Source organism: Drosophila bipectinata, chromosome 2L (assembly GCF_030179905.1).
Source record: "Drosophila bipectinata strain 14024-0381.07 chromosome 2L, DbipHiC1v2, whole genome shotgun sequence".
Lineage (NCBI taxonomy): Eukaryota > Metazoa > Arthropoda > Insecta > Diptera > Drosophilidae > Drosophila > Drosophila bipectinata.
The window spans coordinates 15,324,641-15,346,484 of record NC_091736.1 but is presented as its reverse complement, the minus strand read 5'-3'; the positions used below and the strand labels follow the sequence as shown (position 1 = coordinate 15,346,484).

General features: G+C 37.5%; 6 protein-coding genes and 1 long non-coding RNA gene across 7 annotated transcripts; 5 read left to right on the top strand and 2 right to left on the bottom strand.

The window, feature by feature from the left end:
* The first annotated feature begins 1,714 nt into the window (after positions 1-1,714).
* On the top strand, positions 1,715-2,149 carry LOC108125909 (trypsin delta-like). Its single transcript, XM_017242253.2, has one exon. It carries the CDS (start codon positions 1,715-1,717, stop codon positions 2,147-2,149), a length of 435 nt encoding a protein of 144 aa, XP_017097742.2.
* A 1,183-nt stretch (positions 2,150-3,332) lies between these two features.
* Positions 3,333-4,130, top strand: Send1 (Spermathecal endopeptidase 1). The gene has a single exon (XM_043211548.1). It carries the CDS (start codon positions 3,333-3,335, stop codon positions 4,071-4,073), a length of 741 nt encoding a protein of 246 aa, XP_043067483.1. The 3' UTR covers positions 4,074-4,130.
* Positions 4,131-4,295: 165 nt separating this feature from the next.
* On the top strand, positions 4,296-5,174 carry LOC122321504 (trypsin delta-like). The gene is made up of 2 exons (XM_043211547.1): positions 4,296-4,756; positions 4,856-5,174. Exons 1-2 carry the CDS (start codon positions 4,305-4,307, stop codon positions 5,172-5,174), a joined length of 771 nt encoding a protein of 256 aa, XP_043067482.1. The 5' UTR covers positions 4,296-4,304.
* Positions 5,175-10,853: 5,679 nt separating this feature from the next.
* LOC108125908 (trypsin alpha-4-like) lies at positions 10,854-11,652 on the top strand. Its single transcript, XM_017242252.2, has one exon. It carries the CDS (start codon positions 10,854-10,856, stop codon positions 11,601-11,603), a length of 750 nt encoding a protein of 249 aa, XP_017097741.2. The 3' UTR covers positions 11,604-11,652.
* A 489-nt stretch (positions 11,653-12,141) lies between these two features.
* On the top strand, positions 12,142-12,958 carry LOC108125901 (trypsin alpha-like). Its single transcript, XM_017242244.3, has one exon. It carries the CDS (start codon positions 12,158-12,160, stop codon positions 12,896-12,898), a length of 741 nt encoding a protein of 246 aa, XP_017097733.2. The 5' UTR covers positions 12,142-12,157; the 3' UTR covers positions 12,899-12,958.
* A 4,238-nt stretch (positions 12,959-17,196) lies between these two features.
* Positions 17,197-18,384, bottom strand: LOC122321498 (uncharacterized). Its single transcript, XR_006246130.2, has 2 exons — positions 17,462-18,384; positions 17,197-17,406 (listed from the first exon to the last, which is right to left on the bottom strand). It is a non-coding gene; the product is annotated as an uncharacterized lncRNA (long non-coding RNA).
* Positions 18,385-18,506: 122 nt separating this feature from the next.
* On the bottom strand, positions 18,507-20,780 carry LOC108125808 (pancreatic lipase-related protein 2). Its single transcript, XM_017242141.3, has 3 exons — positions 20,555-20,780; positions 20,164-20,422; positions 18,507-19,404 (listed from the first exon to the last, which is right to left on the bottom strand). The coding sequence occupies exons 1-3, from the start codon at positions 20,625-20,627 to the stop codon at positions 18,585-18,587; spliced, it is 1,152 nt and encodes a 383-aa protein (XP_017097630.2). The 5' UTR covers positions 20,628-20,780; the 3' UTR covers positions 18,507-18,584.
* Positions 20,781-21,844: the final 1,064 nt, after the last annotated feature.

Sequence of the window (21,844 nt, the reverse complement as noted above, 5' to 3'; positions counted from 1 at the left end):
CCTTGAACACACAGAAAAAAAATTTATAGCTGTTAGGATATAATACAAGTTTCCTGTTTAAATCTACACCAAAAGTCATCCTTTAACTCTAATTTCCCTTTCCGAGTGCATCAGATTAGCGTCTATAACTATGACTAATGACCCTCTCGGCCAGTATAACCACCCCGTACACAGGCCCTTTCGAAAGCTGTTACTGGATCCCGGGCTCCGGGTTTAATTGGGCAAGTGCAATGCTCACTTCGGAGAAAGCCACTTGACCTGCCAACTGAGCAGTTTTCGATGAGGGAACGCCTGGCGAAATTAGCTTAACTAACCCCAGGGCAGGCCAAGTTGGCTCCAACTAGAGCTCACATTCTCACCTCGTACCAGAGGGTAGAGGGAAATGGGGACGAGGGCTATGTTAGCTGTTGACAAGGCCAAAAGCCCGCTGGGCATTCTGACCCAGCGTCAAGTGCATGACTATCTGATTGCATCCTGAGCGAATTTTGGCCGGAAAAGCGTTTAAAACATTGAACTGCGTGAGCTAGAACGTGCCTGGAATTTAAGCTAAACAGAGAGAAAATTTTATTTAATTTATGATTTTAAATTCAGTAAATAAATCTATATTTTTCTCCTTCTAAAGTTTCATTAGAAAAACCTAAAATTATAAAGACTAAGAATTAATCTTATACCAAACAAAATAATATTACTGTGCACCTTTGGTAAGGGATAAAATCCTAAAAGAACTTCCCCCACATGCATACCAAATTGGTTTAATTCAATAAAATTTTGAAACAAACTTGATTTTGTTGGCGGCCACATCGGTTATGAGTCAGCATTTTAAATTGCTTTTGTTCGCAAAACCATAGCCACGGGCCCTTTTCAGTTATGTTGCTCAAAAGTCTGGAAAGTAATTCTATTAAAAATATCCAAAAACCAAAAAGTAAAAAAAATGTATATATATGAACTAACTACATCAGCAGGGAACTCGATAACATTTTAGCTGGATAAACAAATTTCTTTGGCGGGGCAAGCAAGTGGAGAGCAAATATGAAATTCCATTAATTTGATGGATGCCTGAGGGTTACTGGAGGAAGCTGGTAACCGAAGGACCAAATAAGTGATAGGATTTCAAGTACAACAACGTACGGCCCACGGGGCGTATGATTAATGCAGTTTGAATTTCGCCAGCAGGCATCTCAACGTCAGCGGAAGGACAATGCATTTATTAATGAAGAGCACATCGTTCTATCAGGACATTCTAATATCGAATTTCATTTAGTTTAACAAATACCTTAACTTTATAATATGCTGAGCATATTATGCTGTCAATCATGCAGCCATGTCCTTTCTATAGCCACATTTTTTTCGTGAGATGTTAAATTTTTGAGAATATAAATATTTATTCCGTAAAAGAGTAAACGTAGCCAGAGCTAATAAGAGTTAAGTATGTTTCTCATTACTCTAGGGTTATTTTAAAAAATATTTAAAAAAAACTTTATATATTTTAAAATACGCCAATACGGCACCCATGGGCTGAAATGAAATGTCTTTTAGAACTTATGGTTGCAGAATGTATATTCACATTAACAAAAGCTTTTCCCTTTAATAATTAAAATTTTAAATTCTTCACATTCATACTTCTTCTTCCTCCACTTATATTTATCAACAACTAATGAGTCGAAAACCTATATAAGAATAGATTCCAACTGAGTAAACCACTTTCACTTCAAGAATGTTTACCCAAGTACTTGTTTTATTATCCTTTGCCAGTTTTTTGGCCGCAACTCCTGGTGCTCAGCGAATCATTGGCGGGGAGGACATTTCAATTGAGAAGGTGCCCAGGCAAGTGTCCTTACAACTCGGAGGGAAGCACATATGCGGTGGTTCAATTTATAATGAATCCTACATTATAACGGCTGCCCACTGTGTTGAGTATCCAGCGGAGTATTATATGGTTCGTGCAGGATCCTCCAAGCATAACAGTGGGGGTGTCCTTGTTCAAGTGGCGGGAATCAAATATCATGAGAACTTCATCAGATGGAGTACAGAAAATGATGTCGCTGTAATTCGATTGGAAGCCCCATTGCCCATAGGGGACAACATCAAACCTATACGACTGGCAGAAGAAGATCCTTTTGAGGGATCTCCAGCTTTAAACACCGGCTGAGGAGCCACCTATGTTGGACCCAATGTCACGCTTTATCCTGAGAATCTTCGGGGGGTCAATATCCGAATAGAAAATAAACGAAATTGCTCACTTTTATGTGTGGCAAGTTGGGTGCTGAATGATGACGTTAAAGGTTAAATGATGTTAAATGATGACGTTAAATGATGACGTGCCGGCGTTAAAGGCCAAGCCAACTGCTATGCCGACTCTGGCGGACCACTTGTGGTGGATAATAAGCTTGTAGGAATCACTTCGAGAACTTGCCACAAAAAATGCTTAGGCCCAGGATTATTTTCCAGTGTCGCAAAGTTTCGTGTTTGGATTTTAAACGCTTTGAATAAGGTTTAACTACAATGAATAAATAAACAGAAAAATATTATGAATTGCTTATAATATATATACGGCCGGTTTGTTGGCCACAATTCCTGGAGCTCAGCGCATCATTGGCCGACAAGACACGCCAATTAAGAAGATGCCCTGGCTATTGTCCATTGAAGTCAACGGCAAGCCCAACTGCTTTGTTTCAATCTGCAATGAGAACTTTATCATAATGGCTGTTCATAAAAATAAACTGAAATTAATAAAAAAAAATGAATGAAACTTCGGGTGGGGTTTTATTTAAAATGAACTTTTATTTTAATGGCCGCTTATTTTCCAAGATCTAAATGTCCGGGACTGAATGTGTATCGAAAATATAGAAGATAGTTGACCGATACTTATGACAACTTCAGTATTATACCAATTTTGGACCTTCAGCTAAATGGCAGATATGTGTAGGATATAGACGTCGGGTCGCTGCCGTTCCGACTTAATGAAGCAAATATACTGATTCAAGTAATTCTTGAAAATCTGAAAGGTTATTACAAATTATTATAAAAAAAACACAAAGCAAAATTGGATCCCAAATTGTGTAATATATTTGAAATTTAAATAAAAAATGCTGTCTTTCAAATGCTGTCAATGTCTTTCAAAAATGCTTCACTTCCGAAAAAAAATGTATTTTTTATTTAATTACCATTAACATTCTAGTAAATATTCTTCTTAGAGGTTTTCCCCCTGGATAAATAAAACTTTGAATACTTAGCATTCTTCTTTAGTATCTAATTTCATTTATATAACTCTCGAGTCTTGAACCTATATAAGAACTACCTCAAACTAAGTAAAGCACTTTTACAAAGCTAAAATGTTTACTTCAGTACTTATTTTACTATCCTTTGCCTCTTTGTTGGCTGCAACTCCTGGAGATCAGCGCATCATTGGCGGGGAGAATATTTCAATTGAGAAGGTTCCCTGGCAAGTGTCCCTGCAAGTCAATGGCCAGCACTTCTGCGGTGGTGCAATCTACAATGAATCCTTCATAATAACGGCTGCCCACTGCGTTGAGAAATTTGTTGCTGAAAATCTAAAGATTCGAGCAGGATCCTCAAATAGCAACAGTGGCGGTGTCCTGGTTCAAGCAGCGGGTCTTAAGTTTCACGAAAAGTACACGAAGTCGCGTAAAGAAAATGATGTAGCTGTAATCCGTTTGAAAAACCCCTTGTCCATAGGGTATAACATTCAGCCAATACCATTGGCGGAGGAAGACCCTGCTGAAGGATCACCTGCTTTATCCACCGGCTGGGGAGCAGTGCGCTGGGGATTGTTTGGCTGGCACTATCCCATCAGCCTTCAGGGGGTCAATATCCAGATCGAAAATAGGCGGAGATGCCAAAGAATATTCTGGAATATGCTGAAGGATGATATTTGTGCCGGGGTTGTTGGTCGAGCCCACTGCTTTGGTGACTCTGGCGGACCACTGGTGGTGGGCGAAAAACTGGTGGGAATCTCTTCGAGAACAGGCAACTCCTTTTGTTTGAGCCCAGGATTTTATGTCAGTGTCGCCAAGTTCCGTTCTTGGATTTTGAAGGCTTTTAATGAAGTATAGCTTCAAAGAATGACGTGTATGTCGATAAACAGAAATAAAAATCTATAATTACCTGCACACTTTTCAATTACTCATATCTGCTCAAAAGAATTTAAAGCCAAGGTAAAATTCCTGTTTTTCAAATAAATTAAAAAATAATGATAAAATTCCATAAGGTTTCTTACTATAAAAGACCAACTTTCAAATGGTCACAACATTCAAATTCAACTAAAAGGCTTTCAACAAAGGAAGATGTTTCTTGGACTTGTTATTTTACTGTCTGTAGTCGGTATCCTGCCTATCCTGGCAGGACCTCAACCGGAAAATCGTATAATTGGTGGAAGTAACACACCCATCTCAAAAGTGCCCTGGCAGGTATTTTTAACAACTAGCCTTTCTAGTTGTGGCGGATCTATTTACAAAAAAAATTTCATCATAACGGCTGCTCATTGCGTGTATAACGAGAAAGCAGAAGATATCAAAGTTTATGCAGGATCAGAAACTAAAAATGGCGCTCTGTTCGAAGTGCAACACATAAGCATTCACAATGAATACTACGGTAGTAACCAAATCGATGCGGATATTGCAATTCTCCAATTAAAAAAATCTCTGAAGTTTACTAACAACATTAAGGCGATTCCTTTGGCGGATCAGGAACCTGCTATTGGATCTGTCGCACTAGCAAGCGGTTGGGGAGCTACTTCGTATACTGTGGATTATTCGGCTTTAAAATTATTAGATATATTGTCAAAAATATTGAATAACAGATATCTCGAATATCTGACAGAATTACAATATTACAGAATTAAGGAAACTTTTGACGAGATAAAGAGACAAGCTGTAAAGTATAATTCGCCAATTCAACTTCAAAGTGTTAATGTTACCATCATGGAGCGAAAAAGATGTGACGTTTTTGAAAACAATATTTCCAAACCAGTGATTTGTGCAGGATCATCTGAAAAAGGTGTATGTGCTGGTGATTCCGGTGGACCCTTGGTTGTTGGAGGAAAACTAGTGGGTCTGACTTCTACCGGCGTATTATTCTGCAACACACCTGCATTTTACACTAGTATTCCATATCATAAAAACTGGATTATGGAGAACACTAAGTCAAAGGAATGAAGACAATAATATTTTACCTAAATACAAATTTAAACCATTATATTACTTCAAACAATTTTCAATTTATATTATCATTTTAGAATGCGCTTTATAGAAGTTGCATTATAAATAAAATGTATGCACTTGTATCGTAAATCAATCAATTAAATAAATGTATATATGAGGTAACAGTTACCAGTCTTGGCCTATAAAAAACCTACGCTTTAAGCTAATAAGCCATTGTGAAATTAACTTCTATTCAAACTGGTTAAAATGTTTATTAAACTTTTAATTTTAGTTTTTGTTTGTAGTGTCCATTCGTCAGGACCTGAAAGTCGCATTATTGGCGGACAATCAATTAAAATTCGAGATGCCTCCTTTATGGTATCTGTGTTTACTTCCACTAGTACCAAGGCGAAGCAAACAATATTTAGTGGTGTCTTGTTACGACCGGACGTAGTCATAACTTCAAAGACTTCAACAAATGGAAAACAACAATCATATAAAGTTCAATATTGGTTTTCAAAGTTCGACAAAGGACGTATTTATGATGCTATTAAGGTTAATTTACCAAACATTCTCAAGTCGTCTGAGCCTGAAATTACATTACTAAAACTGAATCAATCTATCCAACTTGGACCAAATACTAATACTATTAAACTGGCAATGGTTATGCCACTATTACCATCTAAGGCTCAGGCTTATGGATGGGGTGAAGTATCCTCACACACTATTTCGAATCACAACACACACTTGCAAAGGAACACTATTAGTCTGGTTTCCCTCGATAAATGCAACCTTCCCTCGAAGCCTGGAAGATTTCTTTGCTCCAATCTAAGAAGCTGCAAAGGACACATTGGAGGACCTATAATCGTCAACAACACTCTCATGGGAATAATTACTGCCAACTCTTTCAACAAGAAGACTTGCAATCAATTTTCAACATCCATCAGCATTTCCCACCATTATAAATGGATTAAGGCTAAAATTGCTAAAATGGGACAAAATTAAATAATTCTGAAACAAATAACATTTTTGAAATTCATTACTATAAATATATAAACAATTTTGTAAATTTTGAATAAATATTAACAGCCTCACTCTTAAAAATCTTTCTAGTATTTTTAAAGAATTCTCTTCTTCCTTTTTTGTAAGCTAGAATAATTTAAAACACAGATTATATATACAATGACTTTCGAATAAGCGTACCCGTTTTTTTCAGATGACAAATATTTCCTAATCTTCTTCATTACTAGTTGCATTTCAATGTCCATTATGCCAAAAATATCTTCTACGGAATGTGAAACCCGGAAGGTATATGAGAAAATCTAGGATATAAAAAGACCAACATTTGCTCAACAGTTTGTTAGAAAAATATAAATACCAGATTCTCAAAATCAGCAACTCAATGGTTTTTATAATTGTATTTTTTACCGGATTGGCGCTTGTTCTTAACATTGAGTATAATCATGATTCGAACAAAATTCGAATCCATGTGAACCATACAGACATCGAAAAGGTTCCTTGGCAAGTTTCCTTGCAAATCAAAGGATCACATATATGCAGCGGATCCATCTATAAGGAGTACTTTGTAATAACAGCAGCACATTGTGTTTTTGGACGAAAACCAGAAGCTTTTCAGATTCGTGCAGGATCACCAATGACAGTTTCTGGAGGAATTCTTCTAAATGTTACCGCTATAAGGTCCCACGAGGACTATAAGATACATTCGATTGAACACGATATTGCCATTATGCGGTTAAGTAAGCCATTCCGCTTAAAAGACAACATTTCTTTGGCCGAAACAAATCCAGTTGGTGGGGAAGTTGCCATTTCAACTGGTTGGCCAAAAGGTTTTGTTACCTTACAAAGTGTTTCCCCAGACAGACCAGTCATATTACGTTCAAAAAATCTTTTAACCGTAAAGATGCCTATTATATCGAAAACCGAGTACTTGAATATTTCGTCCAGCATGAGAAAAGATCCTAAAAAACCGTGTTTCTTGGCAGACCCTGGGAGTCCTTTAATCGTGGATGGAAAACTTGTGGCTATTGCGTCCGGAATAACTGGAGTATATACAAGTATTGCATCTTTAATCAAGTGGATTTCAGAGATTGAAAAGGCTTAAAATTTAAAATTCCGGCTTTCATATTTTTTTAAAGACATTTTTTAACAAAAAGTATATAATACCTTTCCAAGAATTATTTAATTGCTTTTCAAAAACTATCATACAATTTACAAATATTTGACTTGATTTATGGCTCTCTTAGTTATAAGTTTCTAAATTGTTTTACAAATTGAAAAATTAATCTGATAGGCCCGCCTTATTATCTTTAAGGAACACCATTTGTGAAAATAAATTTACTTATGAGGTAATATGCAGATTATTTTTTTGTATAAATCACAAGCTTACTTGGCTGTAAGAACATTGAAACTAGTAGTCCCAGTTGAAACACTTCAGGATGTTCATTAAAACGCTTCTTTTGGTAATGGCAGCTAATGTCCTTTCGGCAGGGCACATTCGCCGGCCTGAAAATCGTATCATTGGAGGAGCTACTATAGATATCGAAACAGCTCCGTGGCAGGTTTTTGTACTTCGACGACGAAACGAAACGGATTTCGGATTTGGATGTGGTGGATCACTAATAAGACCCGACATTGTGTTAACAGCCGGCCATTGTGTAATTTCTAGTCCCGATAGAAATGAACCAGCCATAATTACTGTTCGAGTTGGTTCTTCGAACAAAAACGAAGGGGGAGAGGTTATCCATGTTGCCAATTTCAAGAAACACGAATATATATATATAAACGCAAGTCGAAATTTGTTTCTTAATGACATAGCCGTGTTGCTATTAGAGAAACCTGTTTCAACTAGATCCTCAGTACAAATCATTGATCTAGCTACCAATTTACCTCCCGTTGGAACCCAGGGCTTTGTCTCCGGATGGGGCAACATCACGGACTACTTCGGACAACCTACTATTATTACTTCCAAATTGCACGGAACCTTTGTTACTATTTTGCCTCAGAGTAGCTGCATAAAACTTTCATGGTTTAACTCTGGAAACATATGCGCCGGAAGAATGGGAACAACCACATGCGGAGGAGACTCCGGAGGATCTTTGGTTGTAAATAATCAGGTGGTTGGTGTGGTTTCTGCAGGAAGCAACAAATGTGACACAGCAACAACGTATGCCGGCGTCCCGCTCTACCACGAGTGGATTTTAAATGCAATCGAAGAATTATATTTATAAATATGAAAAAAAAATTAATAAAAGAGTTCAATGTAATAAAGTTAAAAAAAATGTATTTTGTACCTTTTCCTGGTTGTTACAATATGCCAATATGCCCTGCCAAGATCATAAATTCTTTAAATTTATTCAGATTGTGGAGCGGATATATTAACGGATTCAAGGATTAATTCTGTAACAGTCTGCATTAAAATCTGTAAATAAATTTTTATTTACAATTTGTAACTAAACGAAATAAGGCAACTTTGTTGTTACCTATAGATGAAGATTGGTAATTTTGAAAAATTTGTGTTTCAAGAAGTTGATTTTATAATGAATACAAATAAAGAAATAATAATTTGATAATTATATCCGATGTGTGCGATATATATCCGATTTTAAGTCCAAGGATATATCATAGCAAGAAACAAAGGTTTTCTTTCTTGTTTCTAATTTTCTTATTTCAGCCGGAGGAGTGATATTTAAAAAAACATTGGTACTAATACTAGAACATGGTACAAATATCCAAAAAATTTAATAAAAAAAGAAGGCCGAGATCTCAAAAAGAGTGATACTTTTGAGGGAGAAAAATAAATAGCAATAATTATTATTTAGTGATTATTCACGATCCCTGATATTATTTCTTATTAAAGCTAGTTGTTTTTCAAAAACTACCAACATAATCTTAAAATATTTTCTTTAAAATTTTCTAAGTTATAACTTTCTAGATTATTTCACAAATTTAAATTTTTAATTAAAACCCAACATTCTTATATGTATTTAAAGAACACCTTTTGTGAAACTAAATTAGAAATGAGGTAAAATGCAGATTATTTTTCTGTATAAATTACAAGCTTGCTTGGCTGTAAAATCATTCAATCCAGTTGTTCCAATCGGACAAGTTCAGGATGTTCGTCAAGACGCTTCTCTTGCTAATGGCAGCTAATGTCCTTTCGGCAGGACACATTGGCCATCCTGAAAATCGAATCATTGGAGGAAGCAATGCAGCTATCGAGACAGCTCCTTGGCAGGTTTTTCTACAAAAACGCATACTATTTTCACCTACATCTGAATGTGGTGGCTCACTAATAAGACCCGACATTGTGTTAACAGCCGGCCATTGTGTAAGTTCTAATAGTATACTAACAAAGTATACTGTTCGAGTTGGTTCTTCAAACAAAAACAAAGGAGGACAACTTTTCACCGTTGCAAAGATCGTGGTACACGAATATTTTCATATAGACGAAAAGAAAAATCTATTTCTCAACGACATTGCCGTGTTGAGATTAAGCAATCCCGTTCAAATTGGTCCTTCAGTTCAAACTATTTCACTGGCTACGTACGCGCCTCCTGCTGGAGCCCAGGCCTTGGCCACCGGATGGGGAAAGATCTCGCCGTTTGTGGAAGAGTCTCCTATCGTATTGCAAGGAATCAATGTTTCCATTTTGTCCTCCGTGGAGTGCAATAAATTTCCATGGGTAAACGAAGGCAACATATGCGCTGGATCATATGGAAAAACACCATGCGATGGAGATTCCGGAGGAGGTTTGGTTGTTAATAACCAGGTGGTGGGTGTGGTTTCGGCTGGAGGTGAATGGTGTAATACGCCAACATCCCATGCTAGCGTTCCCTACTACCACCAGTGGATTTTAGGAGCAATTGATAAGGCATATTCCTTATTATAAAAAACAAAAATAAATAAATCGCAGCAAAACTATTTTTTGTAACATTTTTCGGGAAGGGCAATTTGACTCTCGAGAAGGCCAAGACTTTTTCACATCTAAACCGATCCTTACACGGAATACTTCAAATTATTTGTGTATCAATTCTCCGCCAATCTGCCTCACAACCTACAAGCACAATATTAAAATCCAAAAAAAGTCCTCAAAAATCTACAATTTTTACGATTTCTTGATCGTTTCTGCACCAATCTGCATTCAAATATTTTTAAAGAATTTTTGTCAAATTTCTAATCCCCTTCAAAATCCCCAAATGTATGGAGTGCACAATATGGTCACCTGAGCAGGGTATTACTTTGCCAATACATGTTCGATTCTTGAGCGAAATACCTTGAAATATTTGCAGATATTCCACTTATCTGTATCAAAAATGGCAAAACACTTTTTTTAAAGATTTTATTTTGGGTATTGGAAGCAATACATGGAACGGGCTATAGAGCCCAAGTTTAAAATTTTCTAATTCTTCCCGGCCTTAAAGCGACCCTTATCTATTGTTTATCCAATTTCATGAAAAATTTGCGTTTAAATTAACATTTAATCTATGGAATTTTGTAGTGTATATTGAAAAGAAAGCCTTAGTAAATGGAAAACTTAAAATACGTTGATAATTTTGAAAACTCAAGATAATTCACAAAAACCATTTGGAAATTTGTAAATAATCTTTAACTACCAATCGAGAAAATACATAAAAACGCGGTGTTTTTCTGCACTAAAGGAATGGTGTAAACAAAATGTTCTTACACTGCGGACTTCTCCTGATCTTCAGCGCAACTCGTATTTCCGCCGGATGGCTTCCGGTTCGGATTGCAGGAGGATACTCCGTGAACATATCCTCGGTTCCTTGGCAAGCTTCTGTGCAAATAGATGGTAAACAGATATGTGGTGGATTCATACACAGTGAAGACACAATTATAACGGCTGCCCACTGCCTGAGGGGCACACCTACTTCTTCTGTTTTCGTGAGAGTGGGCACGGCGGACTTAGATAAAGGTGGGCAAGTGGTGGCTGTATCAAAAATCATATGTCATGAGGATTTTAATGAGACCACAGTAGCCAATGATATTGCAGTTCTTCATTTGAACTCTAGCCTCCTTATGGGAGAAGATGTCCGGGCCATTCCACTGGCGGACGAGCCACCCCGACCCGGAGCTCGTGCTCTGGTTAGTGGATGGGGACTCGTGGGCTTGAATTTATTAAAGTCCAAGGTTCTTTTGGCTGCTGATCTACAAATTGTGGATCATGAGCATTGTAATAAAGACTACCATGGAATGATTAAAAATGTCATGATTTGTGCCTCTACTCCCGGAAAGAATGCCTGTAGTTATGATTCCGGCGGTCCTCTGGTTTCCGGTGGAAAACTTGTGGGCATTGTATCGTTCGGCATCTCATGTGCATCCAAAGGATATCCCAACCTTCCAGATGTCTACGCCAATGTGGCTGAGCTAAGGCCATGGATTCTGAAAGCAGCTGAAAGAGTTTAAAAATAAAGTTATATGAATAAAGTAACAAAACACACATGCATATACATATATATCAGATTCCAATTTTGTAATTTAACATTTCATGGGAAAAAATATTATGGTAAACAAAAAAAAATTCTGACACAAATAAGAAATCTATTGTCATTACCTTAATAAAAATAAATAGACTTAAAAAAATAAATATTTCTTTAAGAATTTTACGAGCAGTTCATTTTTATTAATAGTTTTTATCTTTAGCTGCAAAACTTTAAAACTAATTAGTTCCATTTTTAAAAGTTTGAAAATATATCATAGTGTATGATCAATTGTTCTTTTTTTAGAAGAGCAAACCCTTAAACCCCTTACCTAGTTAATGAACCAATTCTTGTTAATGGTTTCTCAATATGATTTATTTAACTGATAGTTTAACCTCATTTTTTCGCCAGCTTAGCTTAAGTGGAAAAACATTCTTAAGTCATTAACACGCAAGGAATGTAAGTTCACTAAAAAAATAAATATATAGGAACTAGTTTTGCGAGAAAAACAATTATTAGTGACTCGAACTTGAATAGAGAATGTTGCTCTTAAACGGACTTTTCCTGATCTCGTGTGGAGCTTTGATCTCCGCCAAATGGCTTCCGGGTAGGATTGTCGGTGGCAACTCGGTGGCCATCACATCGGTTCCGTGGCAGGTGTCTTTGCAAATTAATGGAAGACATTTTTGCGGCGGCTCCATCTACAGGGAAGACATCGTTATAACGGCTGCGCACTGCATGGCTTCCATTCGTCCCATATCCCTTTCCGTGAGAGTGGGTTCCACAGACAGCAACTCGGGTGGTCAGTCGGTGAGGGTTTCCAAGATCCTGGTGCACGAGGATTACGATGAGAACACGGTGGCCAATGATGTGGCCGTGCTCCGCCTGGAGTCCCGTCTTACACTGAATGCTAGTGTCCGCGCTATTCCGCTGGCTTACAAAGTTCCCAGGACCGCAGATTCTGCTCGAGTAAGTGGATGGGGGGCCATTGGATATCAGAAGCCGGCGTCCAGCACTCTATTGGCTGCAGACGTGGCTATTGTGGATCAGGATCAGTGCAATAGGGCCTACGGTGGATTGATTCAGAATGTCATGATATGTGCTTCGGCTCCGGGAAAGGATTCGTGCCAAGGAGACTCCGGCGGTCCTCTGGTCTCGGGCGGAAAACTTGTGGGCATTGTGTCCTTTGGCAATGGATGTGCCAATCCCAATTATCCAGGAGTCTATGCCAATGTGGCCAAACTAAGGTCCTGGATCCGTAATGCAGCTAACAGGATTTAAAAAATTACTAGCAATTGTTACTTGCAATTAAATTTGAAAATATAATTGGTCATGGAATAATTTTTATAATTTTTAATGCGAATTGAAAGTTATTAACGAGTCCTACATAACGGCAGTTCACTGTTAAGGATATTTGTTTTTCGCCTTTAGCCTGCTTTCTTGGCGAATCTTCTTTTATTTTCCTTCTTTTTTTATGGAAGGATTCTCTGCAACTTAATCCTTCGCCCCATGAGTTTGCGATTTCCAAGTCATTGGGCAATGCAAACTGTGCAATATAATCGCATGATATATGCCTAATCTCTGGTGCAAACTTTGGCCTCCGGGAGGCAGCCTGGAGGCAAAAATGGAAAACGAAGCCCAACCAAGTCGCTAAGCCAGTGAGAGTTGGTGCTGGAGAGTCAATTCCAGCGATTAAATTAAGAATGCATAACTTGCAGGGTTAACAATGTTACCAATAAAGGGTCCCGCGGGGGTGAGGAGTGGCCGGGAGTTGCCAGGATAACTGGAGAGCAATTGCAGGACAGGGGCACGAACGAAGCACTGATTTTTATTTGCCATTCTCCTTGCAACCATTTCACTTTTCCTTCGCGATGGAAATGAAAAGAAAAAGCCAACTATGGGGCCTGTACTACTTATCTGCTTTTTTCAATTTGCGATTTGTTTGTTTTAGTCAGTGTTATTAGTACACTGGGAAAAATACAAATATTTAGTGAAAAATATGAAATACAAATCAGGTTAACTTTTAAAAGAGTGTTTCAAATAATTCATCCAGGTCATCTGATCTTAGGCATCAAAGCCTTTAATTTGTTTTAAAATTAAATTGTAATTTTAAATTAAATTTAGACAAAAAAAATAAAAATAAAATATATTTACCGTCGAATGTTTTTGACGTCTACCACTTAACCACCTCCCAGGGAACTCAAGCCGGAAGGAGCTCAGTTCCGGATTCGTTTTTCCTCTGGCTGGCTTTGGCTGTTTTCTTATTTGTTTGCACTCTGGTGCTCCTTTTTGAATCCTCGGCATGGAGTCTGGAACGTGCCCGGCCGGGCCTTTCATAAACATCCAGTACAAACTGGCGGGCAGGACCTGCCGTTACCACTATCCTGGGGTGAGTGTTGGCCTGCACCTCTGCCTTCTATTTGTTTTTAATGCAATTCCCTTTTCTGCTGTGCTGGCCTTCGCATCCTGCAAATAGTTTTCATAAATGCTGTGGCCTGGGTGATAATATAAAGAGTATAGAAAATCCCACCAGGAGGCGATTGCCATCGCTTTTAATTTAAATAACAAAAAAGTAGTCTAAGCAAGGGACATGCTAAAATAATAAAAGATAAAATAAAAGCTATTCTATTTTTGACCACGACTACCAGATTCTCAGCTGCATTTGTGGGTGGAAGGACAGAAGCTGCTGTTGCCTTTATGGCTGGCTTTTAAATGTTAACAAAGTGCGTACTTTGTTATGTGCTTAACAGGCATTAAAAAGGACTAAAGCAACACATATACACAGATACACCCCCGCTCACAGCAACCCCAATCATTAAGTTGCCTTTTAATAAGGATTGCAGAGTGCAAACTCCATAAAGGACCAAAACAAATTCAAAAGAATAAAAAACATTTAACGAGAAAACATAAAGAGAAAGATTTTATACTCGTGTGAGTACTTGTTAGTTTTTTAATATTTATACGCTATTTCTTTTTTGTAATAAACAAAACCTTCTTCATGTCAAATGTATTACATTTAAAATATTCTTCATTAAATAAAATCCAAGCCAAAACCAAAATCCTTTGGTTGCCCAGAGACAGGCGCAATACAATTTCTGGCCAAGAGTGTTTCTGGTAAAGAAGAAACCGCATGACACACTCGACCTGTCAACACTGTTTCCCGCAACCCCTTCGCCTTTTGGCCAACTCTGACATGGCCATATATCGTATATTATGCATGCAGTGCCAGGCAATGGCCAGAAGAATATTCAAAGCATTTAGCAACTCATTGTCCCTTTTGCCAGTTTCAAGGATCCAAGGAGCTGCTATACCATCAGTACAAAAGTCCAAGAAACAGCAAAAGCAAAAGCAACATCATCAGCCTCAGCAAGATGGGGAGAAAAATGTATTCATGGCCCCCAAAATTGTGTAATTTAAGTTTGCACATAAAATCACACCGCAAACTTGGAAAAAGGCCCCGAAAAGAAGCCGCAGCAACAACAGCAACAGCACTCAAGTGAACTGACATAGATATGGGGGGATATGTGAAATTCTAGGGGGAAATTCTCAAAAACCAGGGCTGGAAGTTACTTTATTTAAGAGGGTTTTTGAATATACTTATCTAATTATTTTTTATTGAGAAACAAGTGATAGGAAAACACTCAAAATCCAGTATATAATTCCTATCTTGGTTTGCAAATATTATCCCCAGACCCTGGAAATCATGACTTCCTGAACCCATTTTCATACTTTTCCTTGCCATTACTTGAAGAAGGCCTCCTCTATTACACAGTTGAGCTCACAGCGGAACCAAATATTCTACACCCTCCTTTATATATCCAGGCACATGAAATTTAAATATTTTAAAGAGGCAACCGGACGAAGGACTACAGAGGACACACCGACAGAAGGCACAAAGCACTGAACTTGTGTGCCATAAAAATGCTATAAAACTGCACAAATAGCATCGGAGACGTTGAGATACAGATACAGGGATACGGATACGGTTGAGTTTACGGAGGATGTGAGAAGTAAATGGTTCCAAGTGGCGAAGCATCTCACTTCCTGATATCCAAGCCAGACATATCTGCTGACCTAAGTGCGTGTAAAGCTGTGTGCGTGTCCTGCTGCAGGTCCTTTTGTGAGGCTATATGTAACTCATTGTCATCGCCTTGTATCGGACTCATTTGCCCAAATATCTCGAATGCCTTTGTGTAACCTTTTGAGCCCCACCCACGTCGCAAAATGAAACTTGATTTCATTTTAATTTTTCCTTTCTTTTGAGCTCTTTTTTTTTTGTGTTGATGGTGGGACAAAGTTATGACACCCAAAGGTTTTCACACAATCCTTTACAGGGCGACAAATTGGTCTTTAGGCTGTCAACCGAAAAGGCTTCCCACATTTCCCAGCTACGTATGAATTTTGCAGTGAATTTTTAAGGGTCTAATTCCCATCACACACTCGAGCAGAAGGAAAGCCAAAGTCCAAAGTCCTTTGGTCATCAGTTACTCACTATGAACTTGGGAGACATTCTGTGGGTGTCCTTAATTAGAATGCCATAATGGAAATCCTAGCACACACACACACACCCGCCCATGCCTCATAAATAATTTATGGGCCACGAAAACGAATGTGAGAATTTAAATAATCAAATTCTGTGAGGGTTTTCCATCCTTTCACAATCATCAATCGAAGCAATTTCCACTTCAAGCTGATTCAACTACTTCGGGTCAAATGGGAAACGGAGAAAATGATTTTGCATAAAATTTGGCTGAAAGCTTTTTCCACCTGAGATTTAACGAGGTGGCCAGCAAAAGGATTCGCAAAAAGTCTTAAAAGATTACTTCGGTCTGATAAGGCCTTAAACTTGTCAATTTAAGACAACAATTACGATAAGCAAACAGAGATAGTTAACAAGCCAATAAATGGCTTATGTCAAACTTAAAATGTCCTGGCTTTTCTGGTTTGTGGATTTGGCCGGAACATGTCATTCTGTCAGAACAAAATGAAAATTTAAAACCAATTTATGCAGGCATTTTGTACGACTTTTTGACCTTAAGATGTAAGCTTTTAGAAAACTTCTTACGTGGTTTATAATATTAAAACCAATAAAATGTTTTTTCTTAAAACCTTAAAGTTAAGGAAAACTGCACTAGCTTTCACGTCTTCCCATAAAATTCATAAAAATACCCAAGCCAACCTCAAACCCAACAACCAAAAACAACGAAAATTTTAATTAAGTGAAAAATATGATGCTGTCGGGGTCTGAAAGGAAGGGCATGGCAGAAAGTGGTCTTCCACTGGTCCGGTCACACGTGGCGTATGAATAATGTAAAATCTCAACTAATTAAGCCAAGTAAAATGCATTTACAAATACTTGTTTTTGCCCCCCTTCACAAAAAAGGCAAACTGCATCCGCAGTCCCTAAAGAAGCTGGAACAACTATGTCGTGTAACATACTGTTTGTTTTAATTAAATTTTTTGTCGAAATATGCGGCAAGCCACAACGAAAGCGTTGTCGAAAATTCTATAAAGGAAGTGGCAGTCAGTAACTAGAACAGCTATATTATTATTTTATTTTAAATATAAAATATTTAGAATTTATTTGAAAAGGTTATTAAGCTTTAGTTATACATTTTATTATCTTATAAGTTACACGTGTATACCTTAGACCATCTTAAAAATCATCCTTAAAAGGTTTATATTATTTAATGCCTCGTTTTGGAAAAAAAAGATAATTGAACATTTTACAGTAGCCAAGTTCTTCCAAAGTTAGAGCAGCAGCATTACTGAGCGGCAGAAGTATTACTCTAAATGAAAAATAAATTAAATTATTAATTATTTTTAAAATACCTGTTTACTTACATTTTATGTAATAATATAGGGATCATAATCAACAAAGTCCACCTGGGTGTCCGTTGAATAATAAAGATCATACATCGGTATGGGTATTCCCGAGACCAAAGACTTCAACGACAGGAAGAACAACGTGAAGAGAAAAGTTTCCATTTCTACTAGTTTTAATTTGAATTTGAGTGTTACAGACTCGGTTTATAAATTGACAGAAAAATTAAGGTATGTGATGTTATTTGTTTAAATTTTTCAGCTATAATCAAATATTTCCCCAGACTTTCCAGCGCTAAAATCTCCTCCGGAAAAATCCCCATCTGAGTCTTCTGGCTCCCAGCTTTCGAAAGATTCCTGACTAGAGTCTGGCCAAATGATTCCACTACTGTCTTTGGAAATATCACTGTAATCCGATGAATCTTCATCACTTTGGCTTTCATCGGATTCATCACTCGAATCTGTAGTTATCTCAGTTGATTCCGAAAAACTTGTACTGGAGTCGGTGCTGTCAGTTGATTTCGAAAAATCTGTACTGGAGTCAGTGTAGTATTCCCCAGTAGATGACTCTGTGCTGTATTCCTCAGTTGTATCTTCTGAATAAAGTTCGGAAGAAGATTCTTCCAAAGTTTCTTCACTTGTTGTTTCCGTTAACACTTCACTTTCGGTGCTACTTGTCTCAACAAAATGCTCTATAGATTGTTCTGTTGTCGGTGTTCCAGGATAATTAAACTTAAGTTGTTTATTAACTCTAGGTCTTGCCATCACAGAGAAAATTAAAACTAAAAAACCAAAACAAAAACCTTGGGCCCGCAACATTTTCGTTAAGAATTTGCTTAAAAATGAACCAGTCAACGGCGTTTCAACTGCCTTATATATGGCTCTTACCCAACGAACGGGAGTTTCCAATCAGTAATGCGGAGTTCGTGGGTAATTTTTCCATTAAATTGGTTTACATTTTTCTTGGCTTAAGTAAAGATAAGGCAGTTTCAAAGTAACGAAATGGTTCTAGAGGTGGTAGTAGAGTTGGTAAGAGTATTTCCATTTGAAACCTTATGTTAAAATAGTATGACACTAATCACTTTATTTACACTTTACAAAAAATCATAAATTAAATATTTAACATTTAACATTAAACATTTATCTAAGATATTGTTAGTTTTCGGTCCTCTGTAGAGTTCTCTTCCTCGTCTTCCTTTGGAGCCGGCTCCGTCATCCACCTATGACCCATAGCATATGGCGGCTTGGCATAGGTCTTTATGTAGAAAGTACCATTCTTTGGGATGGAAGGCTCTCCGCCCATTCGGAATTCTCCATCGCTGAGCAGAAGAATCCAAGTTCCATTATCAAAACGTTCACAGCGAGGACCCCAAAATCCTGCAGGACTCGTCAGAGTCTCTATGAAGTAATCATGCGATCTCTTGTGCGAACAACCATACACATAACACTTTTTCTGATTTTTTCCATAATTTGGATAGAAAGTGGCATGCCCCACGGGCTGTTCAAAGCCGAAACTGACACTTGTCTGAATGGACTCCACATAGGTAGCATCGCTGGCGTCTATCCGATATTCATCGGTTTGATCCCGGAACTTGGGACCCGCGGGGTCTAAAGCATAGATGGTATTGAAGCGATATGGTAGAATTTGCTTGCCGGCACTGCCAGCAATCTGGGCGCCCAAAGAGTGACCAATAACGTAGACATCATCGTAGTGAAGATTTGCTTCTAGGTGCAAGAAACGGACTAGATCCGCAAGTAAAGCTCCCAGATCCTCCACCGTTTTGGCCACTTCGTAGTAATTGACATTCGTGGAAATGCGGCTCCAATCGCAGACAATTACATTGAAATCCTCGTAACGGGCAGGTTCGCCATTAATTCCTGGCTGGGTAAGACTCAGATAGGCGTTTTTAACTTTACGGATATGAGATCCTTTGCTCTGACTCATCCATCCATGAATTACAATTCTGAAAATAAAAATTATTATGAAAGTTTAAGCCAAGAAGGTGAAGTATTTTAACAAAATTAATATTTTAATTGTCCATATTACATTAACTTTATTTTTAATTCAGACAATTATCACATTATTGGTGTTTTTCCGAAGGCAGGTGCCTCAAGTAACTATATATTTATCACATATATTCACTACAATATTTTGTTAAATAAAAACAATCACCTATATATTATCTCTTGTAAATAAGGAATTGATAAGATAACGCTAACAATAATTTCAAATCTGCATAAAAATAATTACTTAACTAATTACCTGAGTCTTTTTTTTCCCAATTTTGGTAGTGACTCAGTTTAAGCGATAAGAGTCTATATGCCAAACAAAAGCTCACCGTAAAATTTAAATTATACAAAAATATGAGTGTATATTAAAAGCAGAGAAACCAGTTTCTCATTCCTCGCGAAAAATTCGAAAAAAAAAAAAAAAATATTTAGTGAGAGAGTTTGGTAAATATTTGTTTTGGGTTCTATTCATTGAGTGTCTGTTTTGGTCTCTCATTAATTAGATGGTCTGTGACGTCTAACCCGAAACACATTCACTGGGAATACTAAATACACTACTAATTGTTTTGTCTGTAAAAGTTTGAACGGCTTTTGTGTTGATTGCACAATTACTTCTCCCACCACGATTAACGAGTCAAACAAAAAGTGTTTTCCCTCAACCCGATTCGATTTGCAATCGCTATTTATAATCTTCCAGGAAATCCCCCTGTTACCTTGTCGGATGACGTGCATCGAATCCGGAGTTCTTGAGACTTTCCACATCGCCGAGGAACAATTCTTTTCCGCAATCTGCAAAGTCTTTCTTGAAAAGAATAAATTGCATTCTACTTCGGGCACTGCTGGTGAAGGGTATCCAGTGTTTGAAGAACTTCTTCCAAAAGGAGGGATCCACACCCAAGGTTTTGGACTTGATAAGGGTATAATTACAATTGGCATTTGGATTGAGAGCACTTTCGGTGGTAGCTGGTGATGCTAAAGAATGATTTAAAAATTGTTTATTTTATCTTTTCAAATACGAAAAATACTAGGGCACAGAGAAAAAATATGCCAAAATCTTATGTTAACCTAAAAGATGACATTTCCCCTCTGTATTCTTGAACTCACCCACTGTAAGAGCCACCAACGCCAGCACTACTCCACCACCAATTATCCAGATCCGACCCAGCTGTGAGATCATGATTGATTGGACCGTGGGGGGTCTGATTTTGACCGATCGAGTATATTGCTTAACGTCCGTTGACCGATCCGCTGTAACGGTACGTTTACCTCCGGCTAACTTTGAGCGCCACGAGCGACAGATCTGACCCGCTTGGTGGTGCGTGCCCAACTAACTGACAGTATTCTCAGTCTGCCGTGGAGCCGATCTTGATACCCCGACTTTGATAATGTTCATGTATATATGTATGTACATATGCACTTATAGCAGAGACCCCTGGGAGTCGAGTACCGAACACATTTTGGCTTTTTACAGTGTATTTGCCATATCTGTAGGTTCTCTCATTACTCTCGTTTCCAATTTCTAATTGATGAGCAGAAGCCTCCTCCCATAGACGTGTTAATTACTAGCACCGATCATTCGAAAAATAAATTTTTTTTAATGACAAGGGGGTACACATTTTATAATGAATATGGATAATTATAATTATTAATAATTATTCTAAATTTAATAGACTATCTAAGGGTTATCGAAAAATATTTCTCTATCAATCTACATCATTAGACCTATCTTAATTATTTACGATAGGTTTTAATACATTTTCCAGATGATTTTTTTCCTTTCTTAAAAAGTCTCAAATTGTTTATCCTCCATCTAGGATATCTTTATCTATGGATAGGACATGATAGATCTCATTTAATTTCTTTAATCGGTAAAAAAAATAGATCAAATAGTATTAAAAATATCACATTTTAAAAAAGCCATTATAAACGATAATTTTTACATTTTTTTAATTGTCTTCCAGGAACCCTAACAAGCCCCCAAAGTTGAAAAGCAAATAAAATTACAGCTGATAAACCCTTTTTAGGCCAGATAGGTTAATTACCACATTAAGTTAACCTGCCATAAACCCGAAAAAAACGTAAATATAAAGGAGAAAAGGAAAAAATAGCAACCATATAATGAGATTGGTGTGGCGAGAACCTTTTGGGTAAATTTTTTAATGGCTGTCAGTCAGCAAATGATTATCGCAGATCCTGAATACTTTTCGAGTCCTATCGGCTAATTGCCAGACCCTAATCACATTCGAAGCCCGCCTAATTAAGTCGCCCGAGTACATAATTCATTAATCCAAACTCAAATGAGGCGACAAATTTTCACTCACTTAGCGAGTCAATTTCCAGCCAGCAAGGATAACTGGAAAATCTGAAGACTAGAAAGGGGCGTGACATTTTCTT

Coding starts and splice junctions, on each gene's coding strand:
- LOC108125909 (XM_017242253.2), top strand. CDS start 1,715: ATGTTTACCCAAGTACTTGTTTTATTATCCTTTGCCAGTTTTTTGGCC.
- Send1 (XM_043211548.1), top strand. CDS start 3,333: ATGTTTACTTCAGTACTTATTTTACTATCCTTTGCCTCTTTGTTGGCT.
- LOC122321504 (XM_043211547.1), top strand. CDS start 4,305: ATGTTTCTTGGACTTGTTATTTTACTGTCTGTAGTCGGTATCCTGCCT. Junction 4,757..4,855: donor AGCGGTTGGGGAGCTACTTC/GTATACTGTGGA, acceptor ACAATATTACAG/AATTAAGGAAACTTTTGACG.
- LOC108125908 (XM_017242252.2), top strand. CDS start 10,854: ATGTTCTTACACTGCGGACTTCTCCTGATCTTCAGCGCAACTCGTATT.
- LOC108125901 (XM_017242244.3), top strand. CDS start 12,158: ATGTTGCTCTTAAACGGACTTTTCCTGATCTCGTGTGGAGCTTTGATC.
- LOC108125808 (XM_017242141.3), bottom strand. CDS start 20,627: ATGATCTCACAGCTGGGTCGGATCTGGATAATTGGTGGTGGAGTAGTG. Junction 20,423..20,554: donor GTTGGTGGCTCTTACAGTGG/GTGAGTTCAAGA, acceptor ATCATTCTTTAG/CATCACCAGCTACCACCGAA. Junction 19,405..20,163: donor GATGCACGTCATCCGACAAG/GTAACAGGGGGA, acceptor TTTTATTTTCAG/AATTGTAATTCATGGATGGA.